Here is a 24570-nt window from a genome sequence, read left to right on the forward strand (position 1 = left end):
GAGATTTTGGGGAAGAAAGTCGGATTTCCCCCGTCCCCTTCCCCCTGTTACTAATCCTCATTAAAAAGAAAAACAACAGTAACTGCAAACTTGCAACCATCCCGTCTGTCCCCCACTCCTGGCACCATGAAGGCGGCCGTCGATCTCAAGCCGACTCTCACCATCATCAAGACGGAAAAAGTCGATCTGGAGCTTTTCCCTTCCCCGGGTGAGTGGCGACGGCCGAGGCCCCCACCCAAGCTCTCGGCCAGAGGCCGGAGTCCCCTGAACTTCTTGCCCCTTTCGCCGTTCCCTTCTGGGCGGTGCATTTCTTCAGGAGCGGGGGATGCTGTTGGCAGCTGGATTAGGAGGACGAGGAGCAGGAGGAGGAGGACTGTTGGTGGCCCTAGACCCTTGGTTTTGGGGGTGGTATTTATTTTCACAGCTGTGTTTTTGTGAGTGGTGGGGAAAAGCTTATAGAATTTCCAGTACCCCATTCCTGCTTTTCTTGTATTCCCAAATGAGCGAGAACCCTCTGGCCTTATTCCTTAATGTTAAGGGGAGATGGACGCTGCCTCAGAGGACATCATCCCCTGCTGGGTGGAGGGCCCCGGGCAGTCTAACGGGTTGGCCTTCAGGCACATTTTCAAATGAGCTCTTGCCTCCCCAAGCGTCCCTGTCACATGCCTTGCCCCTCTTTTTCTGGGTTGAGGGTGAGGAGACCGGAGGAGAATTGAAATTATCGTCTTAACTTTGAGAAACTTCCGACCCTATTCTTATAGGTTACTTACTTTACCCGTGTTTCTTATCTGCCGTAAATTTTTCTTCTGGTACCAAAGGTCCATTGGAAGGAAAGCATCCAACACCCAAATGTGACTTTGTGTCTTTGGTACATGGTGTTGTCCACCTCTTTCTTTTATATGCATTTGAAGAAGAGAAGGATAGGAAGTATTTATTTATTTATTTTTGTCTTTGACACAAATATTGCTAAGCAACTTAAGAGAGTCTGGCCTTACAGAATTTCTGAAACAAATGTAGTTTGAGAGGGAAAGATGCTTTCTTTTAGGGTAAGGCACTGCCAGCTATCCTTAGAGATGAGTGATTTTGGAGGTGAAAGTATATAGAAAGATATAGGGAGAAGGCAGTGCACCCTGGAAAATAATTAATTGAAAGAACAGGCTCCTCTGTTGTATCTGATTATCAATAAGTTTAGTTGCTGCGCCCTGTGGTTAGCACTTCTTTGCCTCTGCCATAATTTATTGCTTACTTTAACCCTTTCTTACACTGCTTAAACTTTCAACACAACCAAACTGATGTTTTGTCATTCTGAGGTCCTTCAGAAGTATTAATAAAGACATGTAAGTCATGTCCCCTCACCCTGGGCCCCCTGACATTCAGCTCCAGGACTGCTGTGCACAGAAGGCTGAGATTGTGTCTCCTCGCAAGGATGATGGTGGTGGGAGCAATGCCGAGAGCGCACCTGGAACCATGGAGGCATTTAAGGCATTTAGGCCTACAATTCAGAAATGATGTTTCTGTGATGGTTGTGTTTGGGGGTTCGAGGAAGCTAGAACGAGTTCTATTTGTCACAGTTGATTCAAACCATATATAGAAGTGAAAGGATAGTTCACAACAAAGATATAAACTCAACTAATAGGTCCTTTCCTTAAGAACGACTTGTTTATATGTGTTGTTATGGGTGTTTATGGGGGAAGAGACAGATTTGGTCATCTGGGAAATATCGTGTCGATATGTCAGTCCACATACCTACAAGGGATTTTTCGTCCTGGGAATGAAAAGGAACCCTTGGCAACACATGTTTCAGATCACAGTGAACAGCCGAAGCAGTTTTTTTGGTAATTTAATATTAAATATTAGAGACAATGTATATGGTGCCCTCATTTCAGTTATTGATTAAAAATAAACTCTGGGCGAGTAACTTTCTTTAGCTTTCTCTTCTGTAAAATGGGGACAATAAAGCCTAACGCTACAGTCAAAGTCCATTGTAATAAGCATACTTGCAATGACTTTCTTTTTCAAAAAAGATTTCCAAGCCACTGGTCATCTTTTATATGTGACCTTCAATACAACAAAATTTCAACTGTCCAAAGAAATTGGGCAGTCTCCTGCCATTCATTGTAAAGAGGTTTGATTTCTAGCACCAATATTTATTATCTTGGAAAAAATAAAGACAAAAACTTGAAAAAATATATAGACTATAATCAACTTTTTTTTTTGCTGGACCTTTAGTTGCTTATATGTGGACATTATACCCACACCTCAGAGAGGAAAATAGAGTCACAGAAAAGGTAAATAATTGACATAAAACTATGTAGTGAGCCAGTGGCTGAAGTACAATCAATTCATGTTTCTAACTTCGCAGTGTATCTTGCTTTGAATAATGTTGCAAGATACCTTCCAAAAGCTCAGCAAAGAAATCTCGACTGAGACTTAACTTGCAGGTGCAAAGCAAGGTTGGGAGAAACAGTGTTTCTGGCCAGGGCTGTCTGCTTTTGTTAGTGGAAGGACAAGACATTGGCTAAGTGCAGATTTGCCTTACCCATCAGACCATATAGGACATGTGTTTAAAGTTTAACTTCTCACAGCGTAGTTTTTTATCCACAGCTGTGACTTAAATATTTGTCAGAATGATTTCTTTGGGTTGTTTAGTTTCTTATGCATGGAGACAGCTAGTGTGGGATCTTATCTGGCTTAAACGATTAAACCAGAATTTTCTCCCCACCCCGTCCCAAATTCATGAGTTCCAGAGAGAGGCAGTAAAGGAAGTGGGGTGTCCAAACAGGAGCCACAAGACCTGGATTATTTGTCTTCCTGGCTAGGACCTGACCAACAACCTTTATGTACTTTTATTCTATTTTGAGACTTCACAGGAGTTTGACAATGTTAAGTACTAAATTAACATATACTCTGAAATAACATTAGAATTGACTTTTCCTTGCAAGTGTAAGAGTAAGGTGGGATATGCTGTTTGATGGCAACAGTGTGATTGCAAGGATCGTAAATAGCTTAAAAACAAACATAGCCATTGGGTTCACTCCTGGTTCTCTCCCGGTGGAGCCTGCTGCGAAGGGACCAGGTGCCAAAGCCAACACATTCCCAAGGCACTTAATTTTTCCTTTCCTTCAGCACTCTGCTCTACCTTCTTGGTGAGGTGAGCTTAATGTCCAGATAAGAGCAGGAGCTCTAATCCTGGATACTTGCTGTTTTATAAGAATAAAAGGATGAGCCTCTGGCCCCGCCCGCCCTCAGCAGAGGGTGTACATCCGTCGGGAACATGCATTATACTTAGAGATAGGAAGAAGCTTTGTCCTTGCTCAGCTTGGTCGGTCTTTGTTTCTTCATCAGTGTAGACAAGAAAGAAGGGCAGAGCTGCCCAGTCTATTAGATCACTCGCTCACTGTGCTCCCAGATCCCCGCCGACCATACTCCATTAGTGACTAAAGAGCTCCGCGCGGTTCAGAGCAGAGACTCTGGAGCCTGCCTGTCTGGATTTGAATCTCAGCTCGCCACTTAGTAGCTGTGTGACTTGGGACAAATGACTTAATCTCTCTGTGCTCCAGCTTCTGCCTCTATAAAATGAGTGTAATCATTCTACTTCATAGGATGAATATGAGGATTAAATCTATGAATATGTGCAAAATCTTAAAACAGTGCCTGATCCATAATAAATCCTATTTAACAGTTGACTACAAAACAAGTCAACAAAAAATGATCCTGATCAGTGTAGACTTTTCAGAGGCCCTTGAATGTTTGTTAGGAGATAAGGTGGCTGTGTTATGCACCTCCTGATAATCTATTATTTGAGAAGGAATGAAGAGTAACGTCAAGGAGGGCCTTTTCACCTGCTTGGCTGAGATCTCATGCCCGTGAAACTTCATTCTGTTCTCCAGGGAGCAAACAGTTAGAGGTAACTTTCAGAGAGTGTCTTGGAGTCCAAACTCTCACAGTTAGAGGCATAGGGGTTTGCCAGTTACTTTGGGTGATGGATATTGTCATTGTTACCTCAGAGCAGGGAGGCTACCAAGTCTAGAGGCAAGGGGAACATTTGCAGGGTTGATGGAAAAGTCAACTTTTCAATTATGCAGGGCTGAGAAATGCATCATGTCCAGTTATTATAAAGCATCTCCTATTTTATTTATTTATTTGGTTGGCAGAGCCTGCATTCCTGGCATTTTTGGTTGGTTTGTGTTGCTGTTTTTTTGTCTGTGTAACTTTTTTTTTTTTTCTCTTAAAGAGGCCAGACCACCCTGTAGGAACATCGCTTCCCTCTAGGAGACAAACCAGCCCGTGGTCAACCTCCCAGAGCCCAGGTCACTCTGGGGTCCATCAGATCTCTGCAAAACTGGGAGCTGGTTAGTGTAGGTCAGGATTTTTCGGGAGAGTCTCCCTGTTTCAGAATACAGCGGATAACTCTACAATGGCTACAGTGACAGTATAATTACAGTTGTCTCTCTGGTTTGTGTAATGAATAATCCACGGCTGTGGTGGAATTCCATGAGCTTGCGTTGAAGGTGGTAGGTTCTTGTCATTCAAAAGTTGTTGGGATATTTCTGAAGCACACATCGAGCCTGCATTGTGTGCTGGGCACAGTCAGATAAAAGAGCACTTTTATGCTTCACACGTACTCTGAGGTGTGGTGGAAATATTATTTTCTCCATTTTTCAGATGAGGAAAATGAGATTCTCAGAGATGCATTCTTGGCCTAAGGCCACACTCTGGAAATTTAGAAACTGATGAGACGTTGTAGGCATTTGATACCTAAAATTTTGAGTTATTCTCAAAAACTCTGGAAATTAGAACACGGGCAGGTGAGAAGGCAATGCTGGTCGGTGCTTTGGGGGTTCAGGAGGTACAGTGGCTCCCTGGTATCCCTGCAAGACCCCCCTGAGCTGGATCAGGTGGCCTCATTGTTAGCCCAGTGCTTTGTATGGCTCAGGGAAAAGGTCCATCCTGTGGGCTGTCCCAAGGCCTGGCAGTCCAGATGTGTTGCTTTAGAACGATGTTTAAAAGTTCCAGCAGTGCTTACCTCAGAATGAGAGGCAGCGAACCAGGGTTCTCGTTTTTGCAACGTCTTCCAGATGGCCTTGGCTCCCTCCCAGGTGGGAAGGTGATTATGTTCATCTCCAAGGTCAGTCCTTCACTGAGCCTCCAGATTCTGCCCATTTCATCTCCTTCATCACTGATGTTGCTGTGCATTGACTCTCTCATAAGCAGGATGATGAGACATAGCTTGGCAAACTAGTTCATTTTCTTCAGGCAGTTAAAAGTTAATTTTCCTGCTTGCAGAGAGGCCATAGGCAGTTGCATTTGCTGCCTGTGCCTCAAATAAATTTTGTTTCCCCCCCCTAAAATTTAGTTTTTTAAAAAAGCCCGTTCCATGTGTCAGGGCACATGGTCTGGAGTTGTCCTGGCACAAGGAAGGAAGGACAGCCCCAGGTGTCTACCCACAGGCCTGCCAGCTGTCCCAGCCCATGGTTCACAGACAGGCACACTCCCCTGCCACTTGTCTAAGGTTAAGGCATTGGTTTCTTTATTACTGCATTATGGAGAGCATTTTCCCGAATAGTTAGTATGCTTGGGCCCGCACTGTCACCGCAGAGAGGAATTTGTGTGTGAACAGCATCATCTCCATGTTTTTATTTAGCTGCTCCTTAATGAAAACCTTGGCTCCGTTTTCCTGCTCACGGGGAACCTCGAATAGCATTTGCCTCTATGTTTGCAGTGTTCTAGGTCTATCCTTCGCTCACAGCTGTTAAGCTGTTCTTAACTCAGGGTTAGGAATGTCACGGGTATTCCCAAATCTATCATTTTTACTTGTCATGTGTCTGTAGCTACTTTCTGCTTTTTTTTTCTTTGTTTCTGTTGAGTTGATGATATCTTTTTCAAAACTTCGGTGGATGTTTTCCAAATTGCATAAACAGGCTATTTCTACTTGGCTGCTTTTCTGAAGCCTTGGCCTATCTGCATCCCCTTTTCCTTCTCATTGTATAGTTTATAATCTCCATGCAGACACAGAAAGACATAGGTCTGTAGGGTGGATTGTGGTAGGTCTGGTTTCATTGGCAGAGAGCCATGCTTACAGACATGCTCAAAATATTGCTATTCAAGCCGTAAATATTTTATTGATCACTTGGCCAACTCTGTCATATTTCCCAGGTGCTTTCCAGTGTCTACTGCTTGGGTGCAAGCCTGTCACTTGACACTTCAAATGTGGCTTATTACTGCCCCTTCCACTTTTCTCAATTGTTCTTTCTTGTAGCATTTAGTACTGTCTCTAAGAGTTGTAAAATATTGACCCAGATAGTGCTTTTAGACCCAAAGTAGCATTAGAAATGTTAAGGCTGTTGGACTTCATATCATAATGGTGTAGAGACAGGGAAACCATATAATTTACCACCCAAGCTGGGATACCTTTGAGAGTGTAAAGGGGCACTATTCATAACTGCATCAGAATGATAGACATTAACTGGGGCTCTCCCCACAGATGAGGGTCACCCACGTTAGACACTAAATTTGGTCAATCGTACTTTCTAGAATATCTTCTCTCAATTGCTAATTTTAGGGTTTAGACCATCTAAGTAAGCTAATAGGGCACGATTAAGAGTTTGAAGCCCTTTAAGTTTAGTATGTTTTTCCCCCAACCATGAATTATATTTTAAATTTGTTTCTCAGCATCTGAGAAACCCAAATCAATCTCAAACAAGTTCACTTCAAGCATTCGAAACCTCTTGGTAGCTTTGGGTAGCTGTGATAAGCCATTGATTTTTGCTTTGCAAGGTTCTGTGGAGAAACTGTAAACTCTGCATGTAGCGTGTGTGTGTGTGTGTGTGTGACAGAGAGATAAAATGAACTTTGAAGTAGAGGGACGTGTCTTCATTACACAAGTGAAGACAATTATGATTTTTATTTTGTTTTGTTTAAATGTTTATTGAACATGAGAAATTTTACTTTGGGCTAAAAAGGGGCAAAAAAAAAAATGTTGTGTTTTCTTTTTGTACCATTAAAGTGGGCAAAAACAAAAGCAAAAATAAAAAACAAGCCCTCAATTCTTTAGAAGGGGAGGAAGGCAACGGTGGATTCAATTGCAAAATTCTTTTTGAATTAAAAAAAGACAAGAATAAGAATGAGGACAGGAAAAGAGTAAGAAAGTATGAAAGAATGAATGAAAGGAAATTGTAAAACTAAAAATGAACAACTTTAAGTGATAGTACATAGATTTTTGGAAAAGCCTCCATCTGGGCCAAACATTACACCTGGTTAGGAATTCCAGGCTCAGGTGGCCCCATGGACAGTTTTGGGTCTGTTGTGTCTACTCCTTGCCTGTGGTCATTTCTAAATGCTTTAAATCCCTCATGGGTAGATGGGTGGTCAGGACAACTCAGATGAAGTCTTCCCTGGGTTCCAGGTGCTTCCATGGCAAAAAATTCTGGAGGACCAGTGTTTACATTTATGAAAATATGTGTGGATCAATGATTGTATTTTCTGTGTCTGTTAAGGTCTCTCTTGCAACAGTGGTAAGTTAGTTTCATAGGTCAGCTTCATGGGAAACAGGGGCACTTCTGAAGCATTTGAAGGAGGTGTAAGAACAGGGAAAGGATTATTTTCCATATAGAGAGCAGCGTGGGAAGAGTGCTGCAAGTTTGGAATGAAAGAGATGCTTAGATAAACATGAAGGAAAAAAATTTACTTGTAGAAAGGGATGAAGGAAGGAAGTAGGAGGCCAGGACCCAAACAGCATTTTGAACCTCAGGATGAATTTTGCCTTTGAAAGTAGGGATATTTAAGGGCAGAATAGAGTTATTGGGTAAGCTTATGAGATAGGTAATTTTTTTTTTTTTTTTGGTTACTTTCCCTCCCACTCACACTGTTGTTAAAACCTCTGTATCAGTTTATCAGAATAAGCGTTAAACCTCAGAGAAGATGACAAAATTGATCAGGTATGTATTTTCAAGGTACAAATGGAAAATAACCTCAGTCAGGCACAGGAATCTTCTAAGCCTGGTGAGAGTTTGTAGATACGGGTTTTTTGAAGTATTTAGGGTCTCTCACTATGTGTCAGGTATTATACCTGTTCTCTATGAGTGACTTTTTTGTGTGTGCAATTAGAGTTGTGTGATATATTTAGAATTGGGTGATGCATTAATATCATTCATGTTCAAACTAAGAATGTGTTGTTGAGTCTGATTTTCTTTCAATTTTTTGTAGAAATGAGGTCCCGCTATGTTGCCCAGGCTGGTCTTAAACTCCTGGCCTCAAACAATCTTTCCACCTTGGCCTCCTCAAGTGTTGGGATTACAGGCATGAACCACTGCCCCCGCCCAAGTCTGATTTTGAAATACCCTTTAGGAAACTTACCACAGGAAATTTTCAGTGGAAGAGTTTCCATGTGACTGACTTTTATACTTCTAGTACCTACACATTTTTCCTATTTGATATCTGTGGCCAAAAATTTAAGTTAATTCCATACCTTATGTACCAGTTGTCTGACATCATTAAGATATGAAATAAATGCACAGAATGCAATGAAGAATCACAGATTATCATATTTGTTCCTTACCAGTAGGAATAAATATTGTGTATGAAATAAGCAGTGTCCACTCTGTGGGGAGAATGTGGGCTGGAGAGCCAGAAATGTTGGTCTCCAGTCACAACTCTGCATCGGTGTCTGTCTGTGTGACCTTAGGCAAGTCATTGCATTTTTATGCACCTCATTTTCTTCATCAGTCAAATAAATTCATTGCAATGATGACCTGTTAGATTTCTCCTAACACTGACATCCTATGACTTTAGGTAACATTTAAAACAGCCAAGGATTGGAGGGTGCGTAGACTGCCATTCAAGAGGTAGGCAACATGGGGATTTGCATCCGAATCCCCAAATTCTGTTAATAACAACTTAATCATTGAGGAATTTTGGGTGCTTTGGTAAAGGGCTACTTTACCAAACAGAGATGTTAGAAAGTGTTGCCAGCCTAGCTCACCATTGGGGAAATGGAGGCATGTTGTCTCAGGTAGAACTGAACCAAGAATCATGCCTTCCTCGTGGTCTTCCTTTCAGCTTCCCTTTTCCATGAGCCCTTGCTGCAGTTGCAGCTGAAGGCAGCTCCAGTGCGGGTTCTCACCTGGAGGAGGGAGATGGAAGTCCAGGGTTCAGTAGGTGAAGCAGCCCGTCCAGCTGCTTCTGCAGGGCCGAGCCTGTGGGCTGAGTGATGAGCTTCTTTCATCCAATCTGTGTCTTCTTGATAGACTGCTCTGGTCAGAAACAGTCCCTCCTGCCTGGGGAATGCATTCTGCTGTTAGCCATGGCAGCGCCTCTCCTGACAGACCCAGTGAGTCAGGGCCCCGGCCTGCTGTTTGCCCAGAGGGAAGGGCCAGGCCTGCGTGCTTTGGGTGCCCACAGAATGGTGTCTGGGTGGCCACAGGCTGACCCTGCAGTGGGCACAGGCTGCTTGGCAGAGCTGGAGGCGGACAAGAAACCACCTGCCTTGGCTTCCCCAGCCACCCCGGAAGCTACAAATGTACACTGGGGTGTGGCGGCGGTGCAAGAGCGGTGCCCGCACATGGGTGTTATCTGAAGTCTCATCTGATTGATGTTATTTCTACATTTTGAGAAAGGTCTGTCACAGTTACCCTTCTCTTTCCAAAGCAGGGACCTAAGTTCAGCCTGCCAGTTTTTGGGGAAAAACAAAGAAAACGATCATTGATGACAGTGTCGAGTTTATCTACTGGTGCTTGTGTAAGCATTTCTCATCTCCACCCATCTTTTCTTTTTTCCTCCTGTTCTGTTTATTTTCTAATAGTTATTGGGTGCGAACGTTGTGCCAGTATCCTCATTATTTTGCCCCAATAGTGAAGCATTATTATTGCCATTTCATAGATGAAGCAACCGAGATTAAACGACTTGCCCAAGGTTGCAAAGCTGCTGAATGGAGGAGTTTAGATTCAAACCCACCTGTAGCTAACTTGAAATTTCCATGTCTGTTTTCAGAATTCTCAGAAATATTTGGGTGTTTGTGGAATTTGGGAGAAATACTAAGGTCCGTTTGTGCATATTGTTTGCTAGTTCATCTTAATTACTTGGCTATATCTGGTAGCATTTTACAGTTTGCCATGTGACTTCACCACATTTGAGCTCATGGTAATCCTTAGAGCTACCAATATTTTACAAATAAGGAAAGTGTAGTGCACCGATGCCAAGTTACCCTCCCAAGGTTCCAGGGCAAATAAGCAGAGAGTTAGAACGTGAAGCTCCAGTCAGTTTCTCCAAATCCCCTGACATTTGAGTTCAGCCACATGCCTTTCTTTGATTAGATGAGTATCTAGTACATTCACTTAAATATAATAATAATGTTAATAATCAATGTTAGCTTGAGATCAAAGTGTCAACAAGGCATTCTCTTCTCTTTTGGTGGAGGTAGATTTCACCCACATACTTTATGTATCTGTAACAAGTCCCACATAGCTGACTGATTATTAAGCTTTGAGCAGGTAGCACTGGTCACTATGCACAAGTAACTAGGATTACTGAGCTTTGAGCAGGTTGAACAGATCACTATGACATAGGCTCTGGAAAGTTTGTACAGATATGCATGATGCCAAAGCACTGGCAAAATTGTTGGTAGGCTGGCAAGTTAGTTCCTTCTCAAGGGAAAAAAAAATGTGAATGATCCCATAGGTTACTAGACAGACATGCAGTTTCCCTTTGGAGAAGGTTGACTTTGGACTTTGAGAAATACAATTTTTTTTCTTTTGATCTAAAGAGATTTGAAAAGAATAGAGGTCCATTTTTTGTTTACCTATTCTGAACTATAAGGCACATTGCTTTGTTCTTCTGTGCCTCAGTTTACCCCTTTTAGTGAAGGAGTCTATTTTAATCAGTGAGAGCTTCAGGTAACTGGAGGAATGCTTCAGGAAAAAAGAAATGAAAAAATCATTGAATCTTAAGCTGCATGTTATGGAAAAGAACCGTACCAAGGAGGCATACAGAAATTAATGTCATCTTAGATGAACAATTTTTTCACCCTGCTAGTTTCCATTTGGGACATAGGGTATTTGCTGTGGCACCATGTATAGACACTCAGAGCTTAGCAGAGTTATATCAGATGATCTCCCTAAAACAATATGTTGTTCCTTACCAAAAAACGTAAGCCCCTCTGGCCGGACCTTATTTTGGTCAGTATGGGAGCCAGAGCATGCCAAGGTCAAATGACAGGTTTTTGATCTGGGAAGTATTCTTTTGGCTGCTGGTGTTTCCCTGGGAGTGGGTGTAAACCTTAAGTAGCCAGTAGTGACCTTGGGTACCTCTGGATTACTAGGGAAGAGGAGGTGGGGATGGGAAGTTGGGTGGTACACCTGATTATAGCAAGAATGAAGATAATAGTTTGAAGTTGGCTGTTTTAAATCTGGGCACTAACTTTAATGCCTGCCAGGAAAATGTTATCTTGTAAAGCAAATCCCAGTGAGGTCACGAAGTGTGTCTCCTCCTCAAATTGGGGTTCAGCACTATGACTTGGTGCCTCCATGTAACAACAGTTTTGGGTTAGGCCTAAGGGGTCCTTGGTCTTAGCTTTGCCTGGTTTGAATATTTTTTTCTGCTGTTAACTGGGCAGGGTGGTCATCTTATTACCTTCTGTTGTCTGATGGGAGAATCAGGATACCCAAGTCTGGCTTTACTGTAAGCCACCAGATATGGACACATGTCTGTGTTATCTTTGTATTCTTCTCCAAGAAGGATGCTCCTCGTGAGTGAGCTGCCTTTCTTTGAGAGAGAGTGGGAAAGTTAATGAGTTCCCATTTAGAAAGTACTCTGGAGTCTTTGGTGATTCAAGGAGTGTTATTAAATTAGTGGGAGATATGATACGGAGTGGGGATGCTAAATACATATGAGCTCCCCAAGGGTGAGTCGTGTGTGTGTATACAGGAAATGCATCCTTGATTTCATATAAGATCAAGAGTTCAGTCTTACACCTCCCTTGCCTCCTAATGGAAACCAAACATTCTTCAAAACTGCTGGATGCTTGCTTTTCTTTACATAATGCAGTTCAGTTGGATGAGTGAGAGAAGTGAAGCTAATATTTAGAGAGTACCTACTATGTGTCAGATACTTGGCAATGTGCTTTACAGAAATACATCATCACATTCTTTAAACAACCCTTTGAGGTTGATACCTTAATTCCCATTTTGTAGATAAGAAATTGAGTCCAGAATTAAGTTCAGATAATTTGCCCAAAGCCATAGAGTTTTCAAGTCATAAATTTGATCTTAGACCTTTCTAGTTACCAAGGCCTACCTACTTAGACAGAATCCATTGGAGGGAAAACTTTCTAACATTTTTCTAAGAGGTCTTGATTCTTGGCACATTTTTCTGTGTGATGTGTTCTCTGTCAGGCTTGTCATGATCAGGGGTAGGAAGAATGCACTCATTTCACTTATACATATCTACCATTGGGATGTATTAGTAGTGGGAAACTAAAAAACAAAAACAAAACATTTCGCATGATTTCCATGGTGCATTTTCAAATCCAAAGTAGACTCATGAAAGGTGGCTAGCCAGATTTACTAAACTTGTGTACAGAATTGGTGCTTTGGCCCCCACTTTCCACATTGGACAATTGAGGAACGAACTGAGAGCTCCACCCTGGCTTGAGAATTCTCCAGGGAGGGGATGTTCAGAGGCACAAGCCTAGGACGTGAAGCTACTTGATGCAAGAGGGACGTTTGTAGAAAAGTAAACACACACACAGAATGAATCAGCGTCTCCATGGTGGACCCGATGTTAACCTCTGATTCAACTGGAGATTTTTAAATATAAGGAATCTATTTCCGGATTTCTGAAGGTCTATCTTGCAGGGAGCTTTGTGGCTTTTCCATGCCTTCCACCCATCCTCTTCTGTAATGGATGGTCTGATGAAAGAACTTTGAAATTTCAGGCTGACTGCAAAGTCTCCAGAGGATCTGGGGTGCTGGGTGAACCAAGCAGCGATTTAGTTTTTTTAATGAGATTGGGCCCTGGGTGACTTACCGCTGGTTTCTCCTGGCTTTGATCAAAATATCCGCCTAGTGGCATGGTGCAGGCAGAGAGTGATGAGCAAAGATGATGCAAGTCTTCAGTTGCCCCCAACTGCCTTGCTTTGTAAGAAAATATTTTCAGTGTTTTTATGGGCAAGCAAGTCCTAAGGAAGTAATACTTGAATTTCCAAAAGCTGGTGCAGAATACACACTAGGCTCTGCCTACACAAGCTAGTCACAAATCTCTTTATGAATCTTCTCTAAATTCCTGTTTTGAGGAGCCTAAATGAAATTCACCTTATTTAGTAATTGGTTCTTGGTTCTTATATTTGTCAGGTGGATTTATTTATGCCACAGGCATCTTACCATGATCTTACGACACAGAGTTTAGATAAACTCTCTATTTCTCTTTGGGTACGTGAGCCCTCTAAGACAAAGGAGAGATATTTACATTTAGAGTGCTTTATAGTAAGTAATTGAGTCCCTGAATCACACAGCCTCACTTTCATTACATTGGTTATAATGCTATTCCTCACTGGAAGCAGCACCATGTCCTTTGAAAGAGCAGAGTTTTGAGGTAAGACAGCCCTGGGTTTGAATTCAGGCTTGATCTTTACTAATTTTTCCTTAGACAAATTATTTAACTTCTGTAAACCTTTCCTTTCTGATCCTTACAAAGGAGATAATAATAAAGAGCTTTCAGGGCTGTTGTTAGGATTAGAGATAATTCCTGTGAAATACTTTTATACTTTTTCATTGCCACAGGGGCTCAATAAACCATTATCTTGTAGGTCACCAAATTCTGTACAAAACTTCATTGCTGCTGTCGCTGTTATTACTTCAGCGGTTGTTAAAACTGTGGTTACTGTTAACCTGGTTACAGAAAATTTTCCACTTGACACCTCCATCACCAAGTGGGCCAGAGCCGTCCCTGTGGCCAGTTCAATTATTTTCAAACGCCTCTCACGCATTTTTACCAAACATGAGTTAGGGCTTGGGTTATGATTCCAACTCTAAAGCATTATTTTTAGACACTGCCCTTGCCAGTTCAACAAGGCAACTTTTTGGAACTGACGTTATCAGGATTTAAAATTATTTTAATTGCTGAAGTGCTGTCCTCTTTGCCCTGCAGTCCTTTCTTTTCTGGGAGGTGACCTAGCCATTCAAGGTTTAAGAGAAAAACTCTATACCTGATAATCCAGCCAGGCAGGATTTGAACTCCTGTTCGCTCAGGTGTCACTTCCTGAGCCAGGCTGCCGCCGGAAGGTCCAGGTCAGTGAATTCATTTGGCAGCTCCCTGAAGATAATAAGATTCAAGACAGAAAAAGCCCAACGACCTTTCCTTCTTTGCCACAGCTGTACCTCATGGCCCCAGAAAATGGCCATCCCAGTTCTAGCAGGCGTCCCCTAAGGAAGACGTCTGCAGGAACCGTGCACCTCTGGGTATGCTGGTTGCTGATTGCAGTGGTTGATTTATAGCCAGAATCTGGCACATAGAAAAGGGGATCCTGCGTCTTTAAACAGCTGTGCGCCACTGTGTGTAAATGTGCTTGCTAATCCAGTGACTAATTCAGTATATTATAAAGCAGCACTGAGCCGGCTGCCAAGGCAGGGCTGGATCCCAACTGGAGTGGTGTGTAAGGCTCAGAGAATTATGTCTTGAATTCTGCCACACCATCCATCGCTGAAATCTCATCTGGTGTGTTCTCTGAACCAGAGTCAGCCCTGGCCTTCTGGTTCCTGTCTGCCCACTCTGCTCCCTCTCCCTTTCCCTCTCCCTCCCTCCGTTTATTTACTCATGGAGGGTGGAACCCAGCCCCATCTGAGTCAGGGCCGGGGAACCAATCAGTGGTGCTCTGGGGCATTCCAGGGCCAAAATTCATGATCCCTTTTGGAAAAGAATTTCCCAAAAAGATCCCTGGCTTCACAGTATTGTGACTGCACCTTCCTCAGTTCCTGTACAGTGAGCCTTCACCGCCCCCGCACCCCACCGCCCTATCAGCTTCTCCTCTGTCTCCCCCACCAGGGACTGGAGGGGGAAAGCCCTGTTTGATGGAGACTTCTTCCCCATGAGAATCTTAAGCATGTAAGTATAAAGATGCACAAATCACTTTAAATGAGCATTCGGCAGCCTTTTCTGGGAGCATCTTTAGGGTAGGGAACTTGAGGGATTTTGTTTGTCTTCTAGAACCTGTGGCCCTTTCTCTTTTGTCCTCACATAAGTGGGCTCAGAAGTTGCAGATACCAGATGTCTGCCTCTGGAAACGGCCCTTGCCCAGCCTCTCCCATGGTTGGCCTCCCAGTGAGTATCGTGGGGCTTCCATCTCACAAGGATTTCCAGGTGGCGGAGGTGGCTGTGGGAGATCTCATCCTCTCGTTGTCTTCCCTTTCAGTAATGCCACCATCTGCCAGGAGTGCCATCCTGGACACCTTGCCCCCTTTCTGTCCCTCACGCCCTACACCCAGGACATCTCACATGCACTCCTTCCTACCCCCTCCCCCAGTGCTTCTGGACCCGGCCAGTTCACTCAGTCTGCATTGCAAAACCTTCCGCTTCAGCCATGATCCCAGCACTCATCTTGTGTTGTGAGCATGTAGCGATTGCTTGTGTACTTAGGTGGCGTTCGCTTCTCCCACTAGAGGGAAACTCTGCCTGAGGGATCTATGGTGCTCATCACCAAGGTGCTCATTGTTGGGCTCATGGCAGTGGGCCAGTAGCTCTTTCTCTCTCTGTCTCTTTAAAATTTACTGTTTTGTTTTTTTTTTTAATTGAGATCTACTTGATCCAACATAACATTTACCATCTTAAAATGTACATGTCGGTGCATTCTAGTACATTCACAGTGTTGTGCAATCATCATCAATGTCTAATTCCAGAATGTCTTCATCACCTCCAAAAGAAGCCCCATGCCCCCGAGCAGTCAGTAGCTCTTTCTGAATGAAAGAATGCTGTGCAGCTAGAATGAGAGGAGGTGGGCCTGTATTCCTGATCTGGAGCTTGGAACACACACCTGGGGGAGTGCTGCATCTCCCCAATCTCAAAGGACTTTTTCAGGCCCTCCTTCCTCACCACTTAAGCCCAAGGTTTATTCTGAGGGCTCATTGGTTAGGCTCCACTGTGTAGTGAGCTAGTGTCGTCTGGACAGAGATAATGAGCGCTTTCACCAGCTGCATGCAGACAGTTCAGTCCAGGGAGCTTGGGGCTGTGGTGGCTGCAATTTCCTAATGGCTTCCTGATGAGGCAAAGCCATTTATTAGCAGCGGATGAGGGCTGCACATCCCAGTCTCTCCCTTTCCTACCTACCCAGGCAGATGGAGAGTGACTTCAGCTCCCTCCGCCTTTTGCATTGATCACTTTTTCTCTGCTCGCCACCCATTGGTTGGTCTCACCCATTGATCTGGAGATTGGGCCTGCCTGGCGACTTATCACCCTCTTGGGCTTGCTACTGGGAGAGGCGTCTGAGGCTGTCTGCCTCGGATCCGCGTGGGCGAGACTCTGGGGCAGCAGTAGGAACAACAGAATGCTGAAGACTGGGTGTTTGGGGCCATTAAAGAGAGGCCCATTGGGAAGGAGAGGAAAAAAATCTGTGGGACGTAGAAGAGATCACAATGAGGTGGATCTTTCCTGGAACCCTTAGGTCTCTGCCTTCCGACTGCATTTGCCTTCACAACTAGAGCTGCTTGTGTTGCTTCGGGCCATGGCCTTTCTGGGGTTCAACAAATAGCTTCATTAATTAGATAGATCAGATTCAGCTTACTGGCTAGTGCCCCTGATGTTAAGTTCTGGCTTTGTCGGTGGGGTTTGTCGTATTCCCTCAACCCTATCACCATGGCTCAGTGACCCTATTTGGAATACTAGCAGGACTAGAAGGGTGGTGGTATGAAACCTTTAAATGATATGATGCACTCTGTCTTACGGTGCTTTTTAGGTAAAGGTCCATAGATCACCGAAGTTAACTACAGTCTTCGCTCTTTCTGGATTGACAGGAATAGCACCCTCAAATTTCAGAGCCATCAGGCACCATGGTGTCATGCTATTGGAGTTGACTGTTGAAAGTTGCTTGCTTAATATCCCTGCTATACAACAGGGATGTTTGCTAGGAGGAAGCTTTTCCACCTTACAGTCTGACCTTTAGTATTCTAGACTTATAACCTGAAATAGGAGTGGATAGCATCATGGGTCTATAAAATCCCATCATGTTTATTAGACCTTTGGATGCCTCGTTCCTCTGTGATTCTTAATAACTTGGGAAGGAGTAGTGTTTATCCAGAATGATGAACCAGGACTTGATGGTAGTGAAGACATGGGAGAAAGCCTCTCCCTCCTAGTCCACTGTTGTAAGTAAACAGCAATGGTGTAGAGGAAAAAAAGATCCCGAGAGGGAGCCAGGAGTTCTAGAATTAGTAGCCATGTGACTTAAGGCAAGTTGATGTCACCTTGAGCTTCATTTTACCCACCAGTCAAAGAAAAGGTTTGAACTAGATGACGTCGAAAGCCTCTTCTAATTCCGTATTCCAGAAATAGTTTAGGACCCCTGACCAGTGGCAGAGCTTGGCTCCTCCTCCTCTCCACTTTTCATTCATTTTATAACTACGTCTGCTTGCCAGGAAAGAGAACATCCCCCCAAGGAGTTGTTAAAGTTTTATAGCAAATTCTGTAAATTCCTCTTTTTTGCTTTTTGGCCCTGGATAAGGCTTTATGCATCATATAGCTAGAGTGAGGGCAGGATAGAGGGACAGAGACAGGGAAATGTGTGAACACACCAGGAGAGGACTTGGGCTGACAGTTATTGCTCCAGGCCATAAAAAAGGCCAAAGCTGAAGAGATATAGAGACCAAAATTAAAGATTAGGTAGGTCTACACAAACCTTGGGGTAGGCTCGGATGATAGGTGTAGCAGTGAGCCTAATGGTTTAGGGAGGGTAAGCATGCTCCCTTCGAAGCTTATTTCTCGAGGTCCCTCCTTTTCAGTGCAGGAACCTTGAGCTGGTTCCCCACAATTATTGCCTAAATCCCTGAAGTCTCAGGATTTCTGACTCCTCATTAGGGACATACATTTAGATTTACTGCTCTGTGTGGGGCCTGTATTCCATGAGCTGTACCACGCTGGGGCGGCACCATCAGTTTCTGGTGTGTTTAGCTGGCGTGCCGGCATTAGTTGGAGCCTGTGATAGGCGGAGGGACGGCCATCTCGTGTGCTTACCAGCATTCTCAGGGTGGAGATTTCTGCATCTTCTCTGATGTCAGCCTTGCTTTAGGGTAAGAATGTGCGTCTCTCTGCCTTCTCCTGACTCCTACCATGTGGTTCCCATGTGGCTCTTGTGAATTACACTGGAATGATTCAGCAGGGCCCTTAGAGAAGGGAATATTTAGTCTGTTGGGAGCAGGGGATAAGGGAGGAGTCAAGGAAGCAGTGTTTGAATGATGTGCCGTATCAGGTCAGGTGACCTATGCACCCACTTAAATCTTCGCAGTTTGGTATATTTTAGATGGTCAAATACTTCATCTGAATTTCAGTCTCCGCCATTTGCATAGCATGAAAGATGTACGAGTATGTTTGCTTGTTACGGGCTTGTGCACATTATCTATTGTCCCAGTAGTTCAAGTTTATGAGAGTACCCTGCAGATGGTCTGGACCCTGAGCATCTTGACACACTTCTGAAGTTGATGAAGAGCATGTGGGGCTGGGGAAGGAACATGATGCATCCCTTTTAACCATTTCTTGGCTCCTAGGGTTCCTTGGCCCTAGCAGTATCCAGCATGTGCCTGCTCTGTGCTTAAAATTTTAAGTTATAAAACATTTAAGTATTTGCTACTAGTTCCCTCCCAATGGGTTGACGTTATCTGAGATATTGTCAGTAAAATATCTTAAGCTATTTAAAGGAAAAAGAGGAAAAAATCTTACTTAGATTTTTATATCTCCTTACATATTGGTTTTCCAGGAACAAGGTGGGAAGTTAGTGACAGGAGCTTGAGGCATGAGTGGAAATCTGAAGTTACTGCTCAGGGGATCTCTTTGTTGAGCCCTGAATTTCTTGCCTCTGGAAGATTCCAGCTTTACGCTTGGGATTCTTAAGGTTATAAGGTTGGACAGGATCCAGGCGTTGCAGCTGCTTACTGTTGGTTGCCCATTAACCTAAGGGCTAAGGGCTGTCGGTGGAAACTCACAATGAAGGCATACAGGAGGAGATGCCTGCGGGGGCTCACGGCTGTGCCTCCCTCCCCGGTGCCTTCCTCCCGGGCCCAGGCTCTCCGCATATTCAGTTTGGTGTCTATCACAGGCTAATCTACTGGTGGCTCTTTTTAGTAAGCCTGTAGGAGGATTAAGGATACAAGTAACACAGTTTGGGAGGGATTAAAATTGATTATCTCTCCAAAGCCATGTTAGAGCAAAAGGTGAAATTCCAGAAAATAGAGATACCCTCAAAAAGGGACTGAAATAAAGGGAAGGAGAGATTGTCCCCGAGATGTAATGCGCACATATCTGTGAATTTCAGTTCTTGGCCTCTTTATTTGTCTCCAAAGAAATGAGGAGGGAACTTTCCCAGGGAAAAGCTCCTTTATAGTGCTCCTAAACATGTATAATTAACAGACCTAATCAGACTGTTGTTTCAGAAACCATACAGTTGACCTCCATCGATTAGTTATTTTTTTCCTTGGCATTCCCACCTTCCTGTAACCTCTGTAAAGAGAGGCCTTAATTGCTTTGGGCTGGGCAGAGCAGCAGTTACTTTTCTCATCTCTCCCTTCTCAGCAGTGGCTGTATTTTAGCAGAAGGCAAGCAAACTTAAGAGAACCTTTAGGCTAAGAAGCAACTATGCGAGGAAAAAAGAAGCCCATTTCTAAGCAGGCAGCCTTCTTGGTGACCTCATCTTCCTCCCAACTTGGGTCCAGTTGGAGCTGTGCATACAGGGCAGACTTCCAGTTCCTCCTGTCTGGGACTAACAGTGGCAGATATAAATAGACCAAGACTTTGTCTATAGCCATTGTTCTCTAACTGCCCATTGTTTCTGGAAGCAAAGCAATGCTGTGGCTGCAGCTCTCTCTCTCTTACTCTCTCTCTCTTTCTCTCCACCCCAACCTCTTTCTCTGTCTGTTTTTCTCTCACTGTGCAGGGGTCTGAATTCCAGCTCAGCCATTTGCACTATCAGCCACCTTTGCACTTGCCTGATGCATAGAAACTCAAGGGGAGAACTGGCTCCACAACTGGTAGACCAACTGAATATTGTAACCTCATATTTTGATTCCAGTAATGCTTTTGTCTGAGTCTTTCCATGATATATTTGTGGTCAAGACAAAGATATGTGGATCTAATGATAGTAAAGTCAGGAGGATTTGTAACTGGTTGAGCAACTATACCCAACGGGTCTTGATTAATGTGTCAGTGTCAGAGTAATGCACAGCATCTGACATTATGTTATGGGGATCAGTACTTGCTGGTTGCCTTTTCAACATTTTTATTAGGGGCTTAGAATAGAGAAAGATGCAGAAAGCACACTTAGTGCATGCAGATGGTGCAAAGCTGAGAGTGACAGCTAATAGGATGAGCACAGATTCAAGATATAAAAAAGTTCTTAGAAACATGGATTGAAACAAAGTGAAGTTAATATGGGTAAATATGAAGCCCTCTCGTGAAGTTAATGAAATTCAGTCAATAGGTACAGAACTGGTTCAATATCAGTTTCTATGGAGAGGTCCTGGCAATGTCCTTTGAGTGGCTTTTGTAGTTAGGCTGTTAGATCAGTGTTGTCTTAGTCTGCACCAATCAAAGCTTATGGAGTAAGATGATCTTCTCATTGTTCCTATTTAAGTTCTGAGAAGCATGATGTTCACCTATGAATGCTTATGATGCTCTTCAGGAATGTAGGCTAAGAGGAATGCTTCTAGGTAGAGCGAGGGGAGTGGCCAAAAACCATGCCAACATGAATGGTTGAAGCAATCAAGGAGTTTGGAAACATGGATGGAAGTGACGATAGGAGGAAGAAAGCAGGAGAAAAGCTTCCAGAGGAGGACAGATTCGCTTTGTGCTGCTGATCTCTCAACCAGCAGAACAAGGGCCGATTGATAGAACTCATAAGAAGGTAGATTTAAACTCATTGTGTCTAATCATTTTGAAATAATCATTTTGGCTTCTAAGTGAAATTATATAGCTCAAAAAGAATGGGGCAACCAAATGTCTTAAGTGAGAAGACTTCTGGGGAAGTATAGTGGTCGTTTTTCAGGTCCTGCCCTGACCCTGATGACCATTCATCATCAAGTACTCCTCTGTGGATCTGGAAGTTGGGACAGGGTGTGCACGCATACTGTGTTGCTTCAGTGCCTGTGGCTGCCGTATTGAGAATCCTTGTCTGCTGTACTGGGAAAATGGACTTGCATATCCTTATTTTGCATTGTGGTTTCCCTAGGTTGAAAACAGACAGTTGTACTGTGTGAATGTGTATGAGTATGGTTTTTCCTTCTCTGTCCAGATTTATTTATTAAAAGAAAAACACATCTGCATAAAAAAGCCTTAGAACGCAGGAAGAATGTCCACTTTGTTTTTCTTTCTGTAGCACCAAGACATGTGGGGTTTCAGCTTCCTCTAAGAAGTTTTTGAAGACTGGCTTTCATCTCAAACAAGACTTTTTCCCATTGGAAAAACGGTCCTTTTTTGGTTTAAAAATGTATTTATATAATGTATAAATAAATAAGAAAGTTGAGAGAGAATTTCCTTTCAAAATTGATGAAAAAATGTTGCTTTCTGAACATCATTAATTGGGAGTCAGTTGTTGCCTCTTCCCAGGCCATTGCCACTCTGCATTCTGTTTTCTTTATTCTGGTTTACAATTTTCCAATATTCCCTTTCTCTGCTTCCTCCTTTCTTTCCCTCTCTCCTCCCTTCTTGGCCAGCTCTCCTCCTCTCTCTGCACCCAGCTCCAGCCTTCTCCCTTGGCGGCTACCCGCATGGCCACTGCACCGCCTTCCCAGCCCCCGTTCCTCCTTCCTTTCTCAAAGCCTTTCTTCCTTCTGCCCTTCCCGGGCTAGCTTTGAACGCCTGAAGCCCTCACTGGAAGAGGCCTGTCTCTGTGTTTGTTTCCTGCGTGGGAGGGAGAGGCAGGCCTTGAGAAAACAGTTCAAAAGTGCAGAAAAACTTTACCTCTTCCAGCCTAAATAAACGGGCTCTACTCCATTTGTTTGCCCAGATTTTTCCTTTGCCCATGGAGAAAACTCCTCATCGTACACCTTGCCCAGTCTGGCCTTCTTGGTGATTCTCAGCACCACTCTCCCGATGCCTGTTTTGCCCCCCGACCAAGTGCCAAGTGGGCCCCGACCCGAGGTTTGACCGGGCCAGTTCTGGGTAGGATGTGCAGTGGAGCCTGCTGTCGGCAGAGCGTCTCAGGGATTGAGGTTCCTCCCTGCTCCACAAAGAGCTTGTTCTGTAAATGAAAATGTTGGAGAAAATGAAAACATAAATGTTACCATGCCCCATCATTTTTGCCTCATTTGCTTTTAATTCTGTGAATAGGTGCAGGGAGAAAACATCTGGCTTTAGTGTCTGAAGATGTGGGATTGAGTCCTTGTTATCTCACTTTACTGGCTTGACAATCTTCGTTAAGTCACCTAAGAAACCTTTGTGAGCTTCGATTTCCTCACCTACCTACATGAGAAAGATAATACTACATGTGCTTGTTTTGAAAAATCATACGAGAATATTCAAGAAAACACTTTCTAAAAGATATAGTTCTATTCAAATAGCAGGAATGATAATTATAGGTGGGAGTTAAGTGAAATTAAAATCAATTGGTTAGCCCAATTCACCAGCATCTGCAAGATCTCAGAGGATGAGGCCTCAAAGGCCGTTATGTAAACCAGAAGTAGTGGAAGCTGGGATTATAGCAAGATGCAGCTGTCAGATATTCTCCATTGTCTTCCTGGGTGGGGTTATCGTATGTCACGTTGGTACCAAAAGCCTTATGATCCTGTCATGAGAATTTTAGTGAAGTCAGGGCAGGAGTTGTCTTCATTCAAAAGTGTAAGATGTGGGAAGAACCAATAGGATGCAATGTGGTTCTCTGCAAAGCCGTGGAGAAGAAAGGGCCCAACTCATTCTTTCCTCCTGAGTAATGTAGAGGCCATGGCTCTGTGTTTTTCATGACAAAGAAGTCACACTGTTCTGGGACATTTAGGAACTGTAAAATATGTCATGTGGTGGGAGTCAAGTGTAATTATCTATGCAGGAAATGCTTTGAAACATGTGAAGTACTTTGTAAATGACTTGAAATGATCATTTAAGAAGCTTAAATGATTCTTTAATGTACCCTATCGAGGTGGTCTTTGTCCACAGGAATCATAATCTCAATAGCTAAAACTTCCTTTTAAATTGCTTGAGTGTCATTAATTTAGAGGCCCATAAATGACAGTTACAACGCAGCTTGGGTTTTGGCAGATTCCAAACACATAGAAAAGAGTTCTCAGCATAAAATTATACCTTTACTTTGTGCCATATTGATTCTAAGGTGGAACTCTTAGGATATTTTTACAACCAAAAGGCATCTTAGGTGCATTGGATTCATGTAGTTCTGAAGTGTCATGGCAAACATATTTTAGATGCTGATTGTTGCAAGAAGTATTTTCCCCTTAGCAGACTGGAGGATGCAGAATAGGTAAGAAATTAGTCTATTCTGTTAGAGAAAAAAAATGCAGTTTCAGGGGATGTCAATTTCCATTTATATGTCAGAATCTGAGTTTTGCATTTGTTTTTCTTATTTTCTCAGTCACTTGTTTGTACCTGGAGAAATTGCCAGATTCCTTCTTGATGCTTCTGTAAGCATTGGGAAATAAAATCTTTTTTTTTCAAGTCTATATTTTATAAGATGCTTTTCAGTATAATCAAGTAGCCAATGATTTGTTGAGCACCTACTATGTCTTAAGCTTTGGCATTTTCACATACAGTCCACTTAATCCCCACAGCATGGCGGGTAGAGCATCCTAGAGAATGAAAGCAAGCTTCATCTGAGGGGCTTTGAGACCTGGTTTATGTACCTTCACTTGCCAGGCTGCTAGAGAAAAACACATATTTAGAAGCCTTTCCAGCAGGACACATTCATTCATGTATTTCCTATTTTAGGCCAATTGCCCAATGTTTAGGGTGGGAGATTTGAACTAGTCTAAGGAAAGAGCGAGAAAATTTAGCTACAGGACCCAGGGGGCAGTTCTGCTTTCTGGCTCGGATCCTGGAACGGAAGAGCCTCTCTGGGTTTCCCTGAACACCTGGAATTGATTTGGGTTTTGCTCTGACTTCGAAACATTTGCTGAGGTGGAGGATGGTGGAGGAGGTAGGAAAGAAATAAATCCAGTGATTAAAAATAGCTTGTGCATGTCAGGTGCCTGAACGAATTTGGGAACATGCCTGCAATCCCTTTTGTCTGGCAGGTCTGAACTCCGGCGCTGCCGAATTACAACTGCTTTCATTTGTTTTTCCTGCTTCCCTACCATGTAATGGTCAAGGGCTCATTGGAACCATGTGTGAGCCTGGTGAGTCACCAAATCCTCAGGACTTCAGTGGTAATAATGTGTTAAAACT

General features: G+C 43.4%; 1 protein-coding gene across 3 annotated transcripts in view; it reads left to right on the forward strand.

The window, feature by feature from the left end:
* Positions 1-24570, forward strand: part of ETS1 (v-ets avian erythroblastosis virus E26 oncogene homolog 1) — a 127936-nt gene that overhangs the window by 64652 nt on the left and 38714 nt on the right. For 2 of the 3 annotated variants that reach the window (XM_011965436.1, XM_011965437.1), the window contains exon 1: positions 1-208. The exons of the other annotated variant lie outside the window; for it this stretch is intronic. In XM_011965436.1, the coding sequence (XP_011820826.1) occupies positions 127-208 (82 nt within the window). In that variant the 5' untranslated portion in view covers positions 1-126. The remainder of the gene's footprint in view (positions 209-24570) is intronic. 3 annotated transcript variants of the gene reach the window in all.

The sequence above is a fragment of the Mandrillus leucophaeus genome, unplaced genomic scaffold (assembly GCF_000951045.1).
Source record: "Mandrillus leucophaeus isolate KB7577 unplaced genomic scaffold, Mleu.le_1.0 Scaffold724, whole genome shotgun sequence".
Taxonomy (NCBI): Eukaryota; Metazoa; Chordata; class Mammalia; order Primates; family Cercopithecidae; genus Mandrillus; species Mandrillus leucophaeus.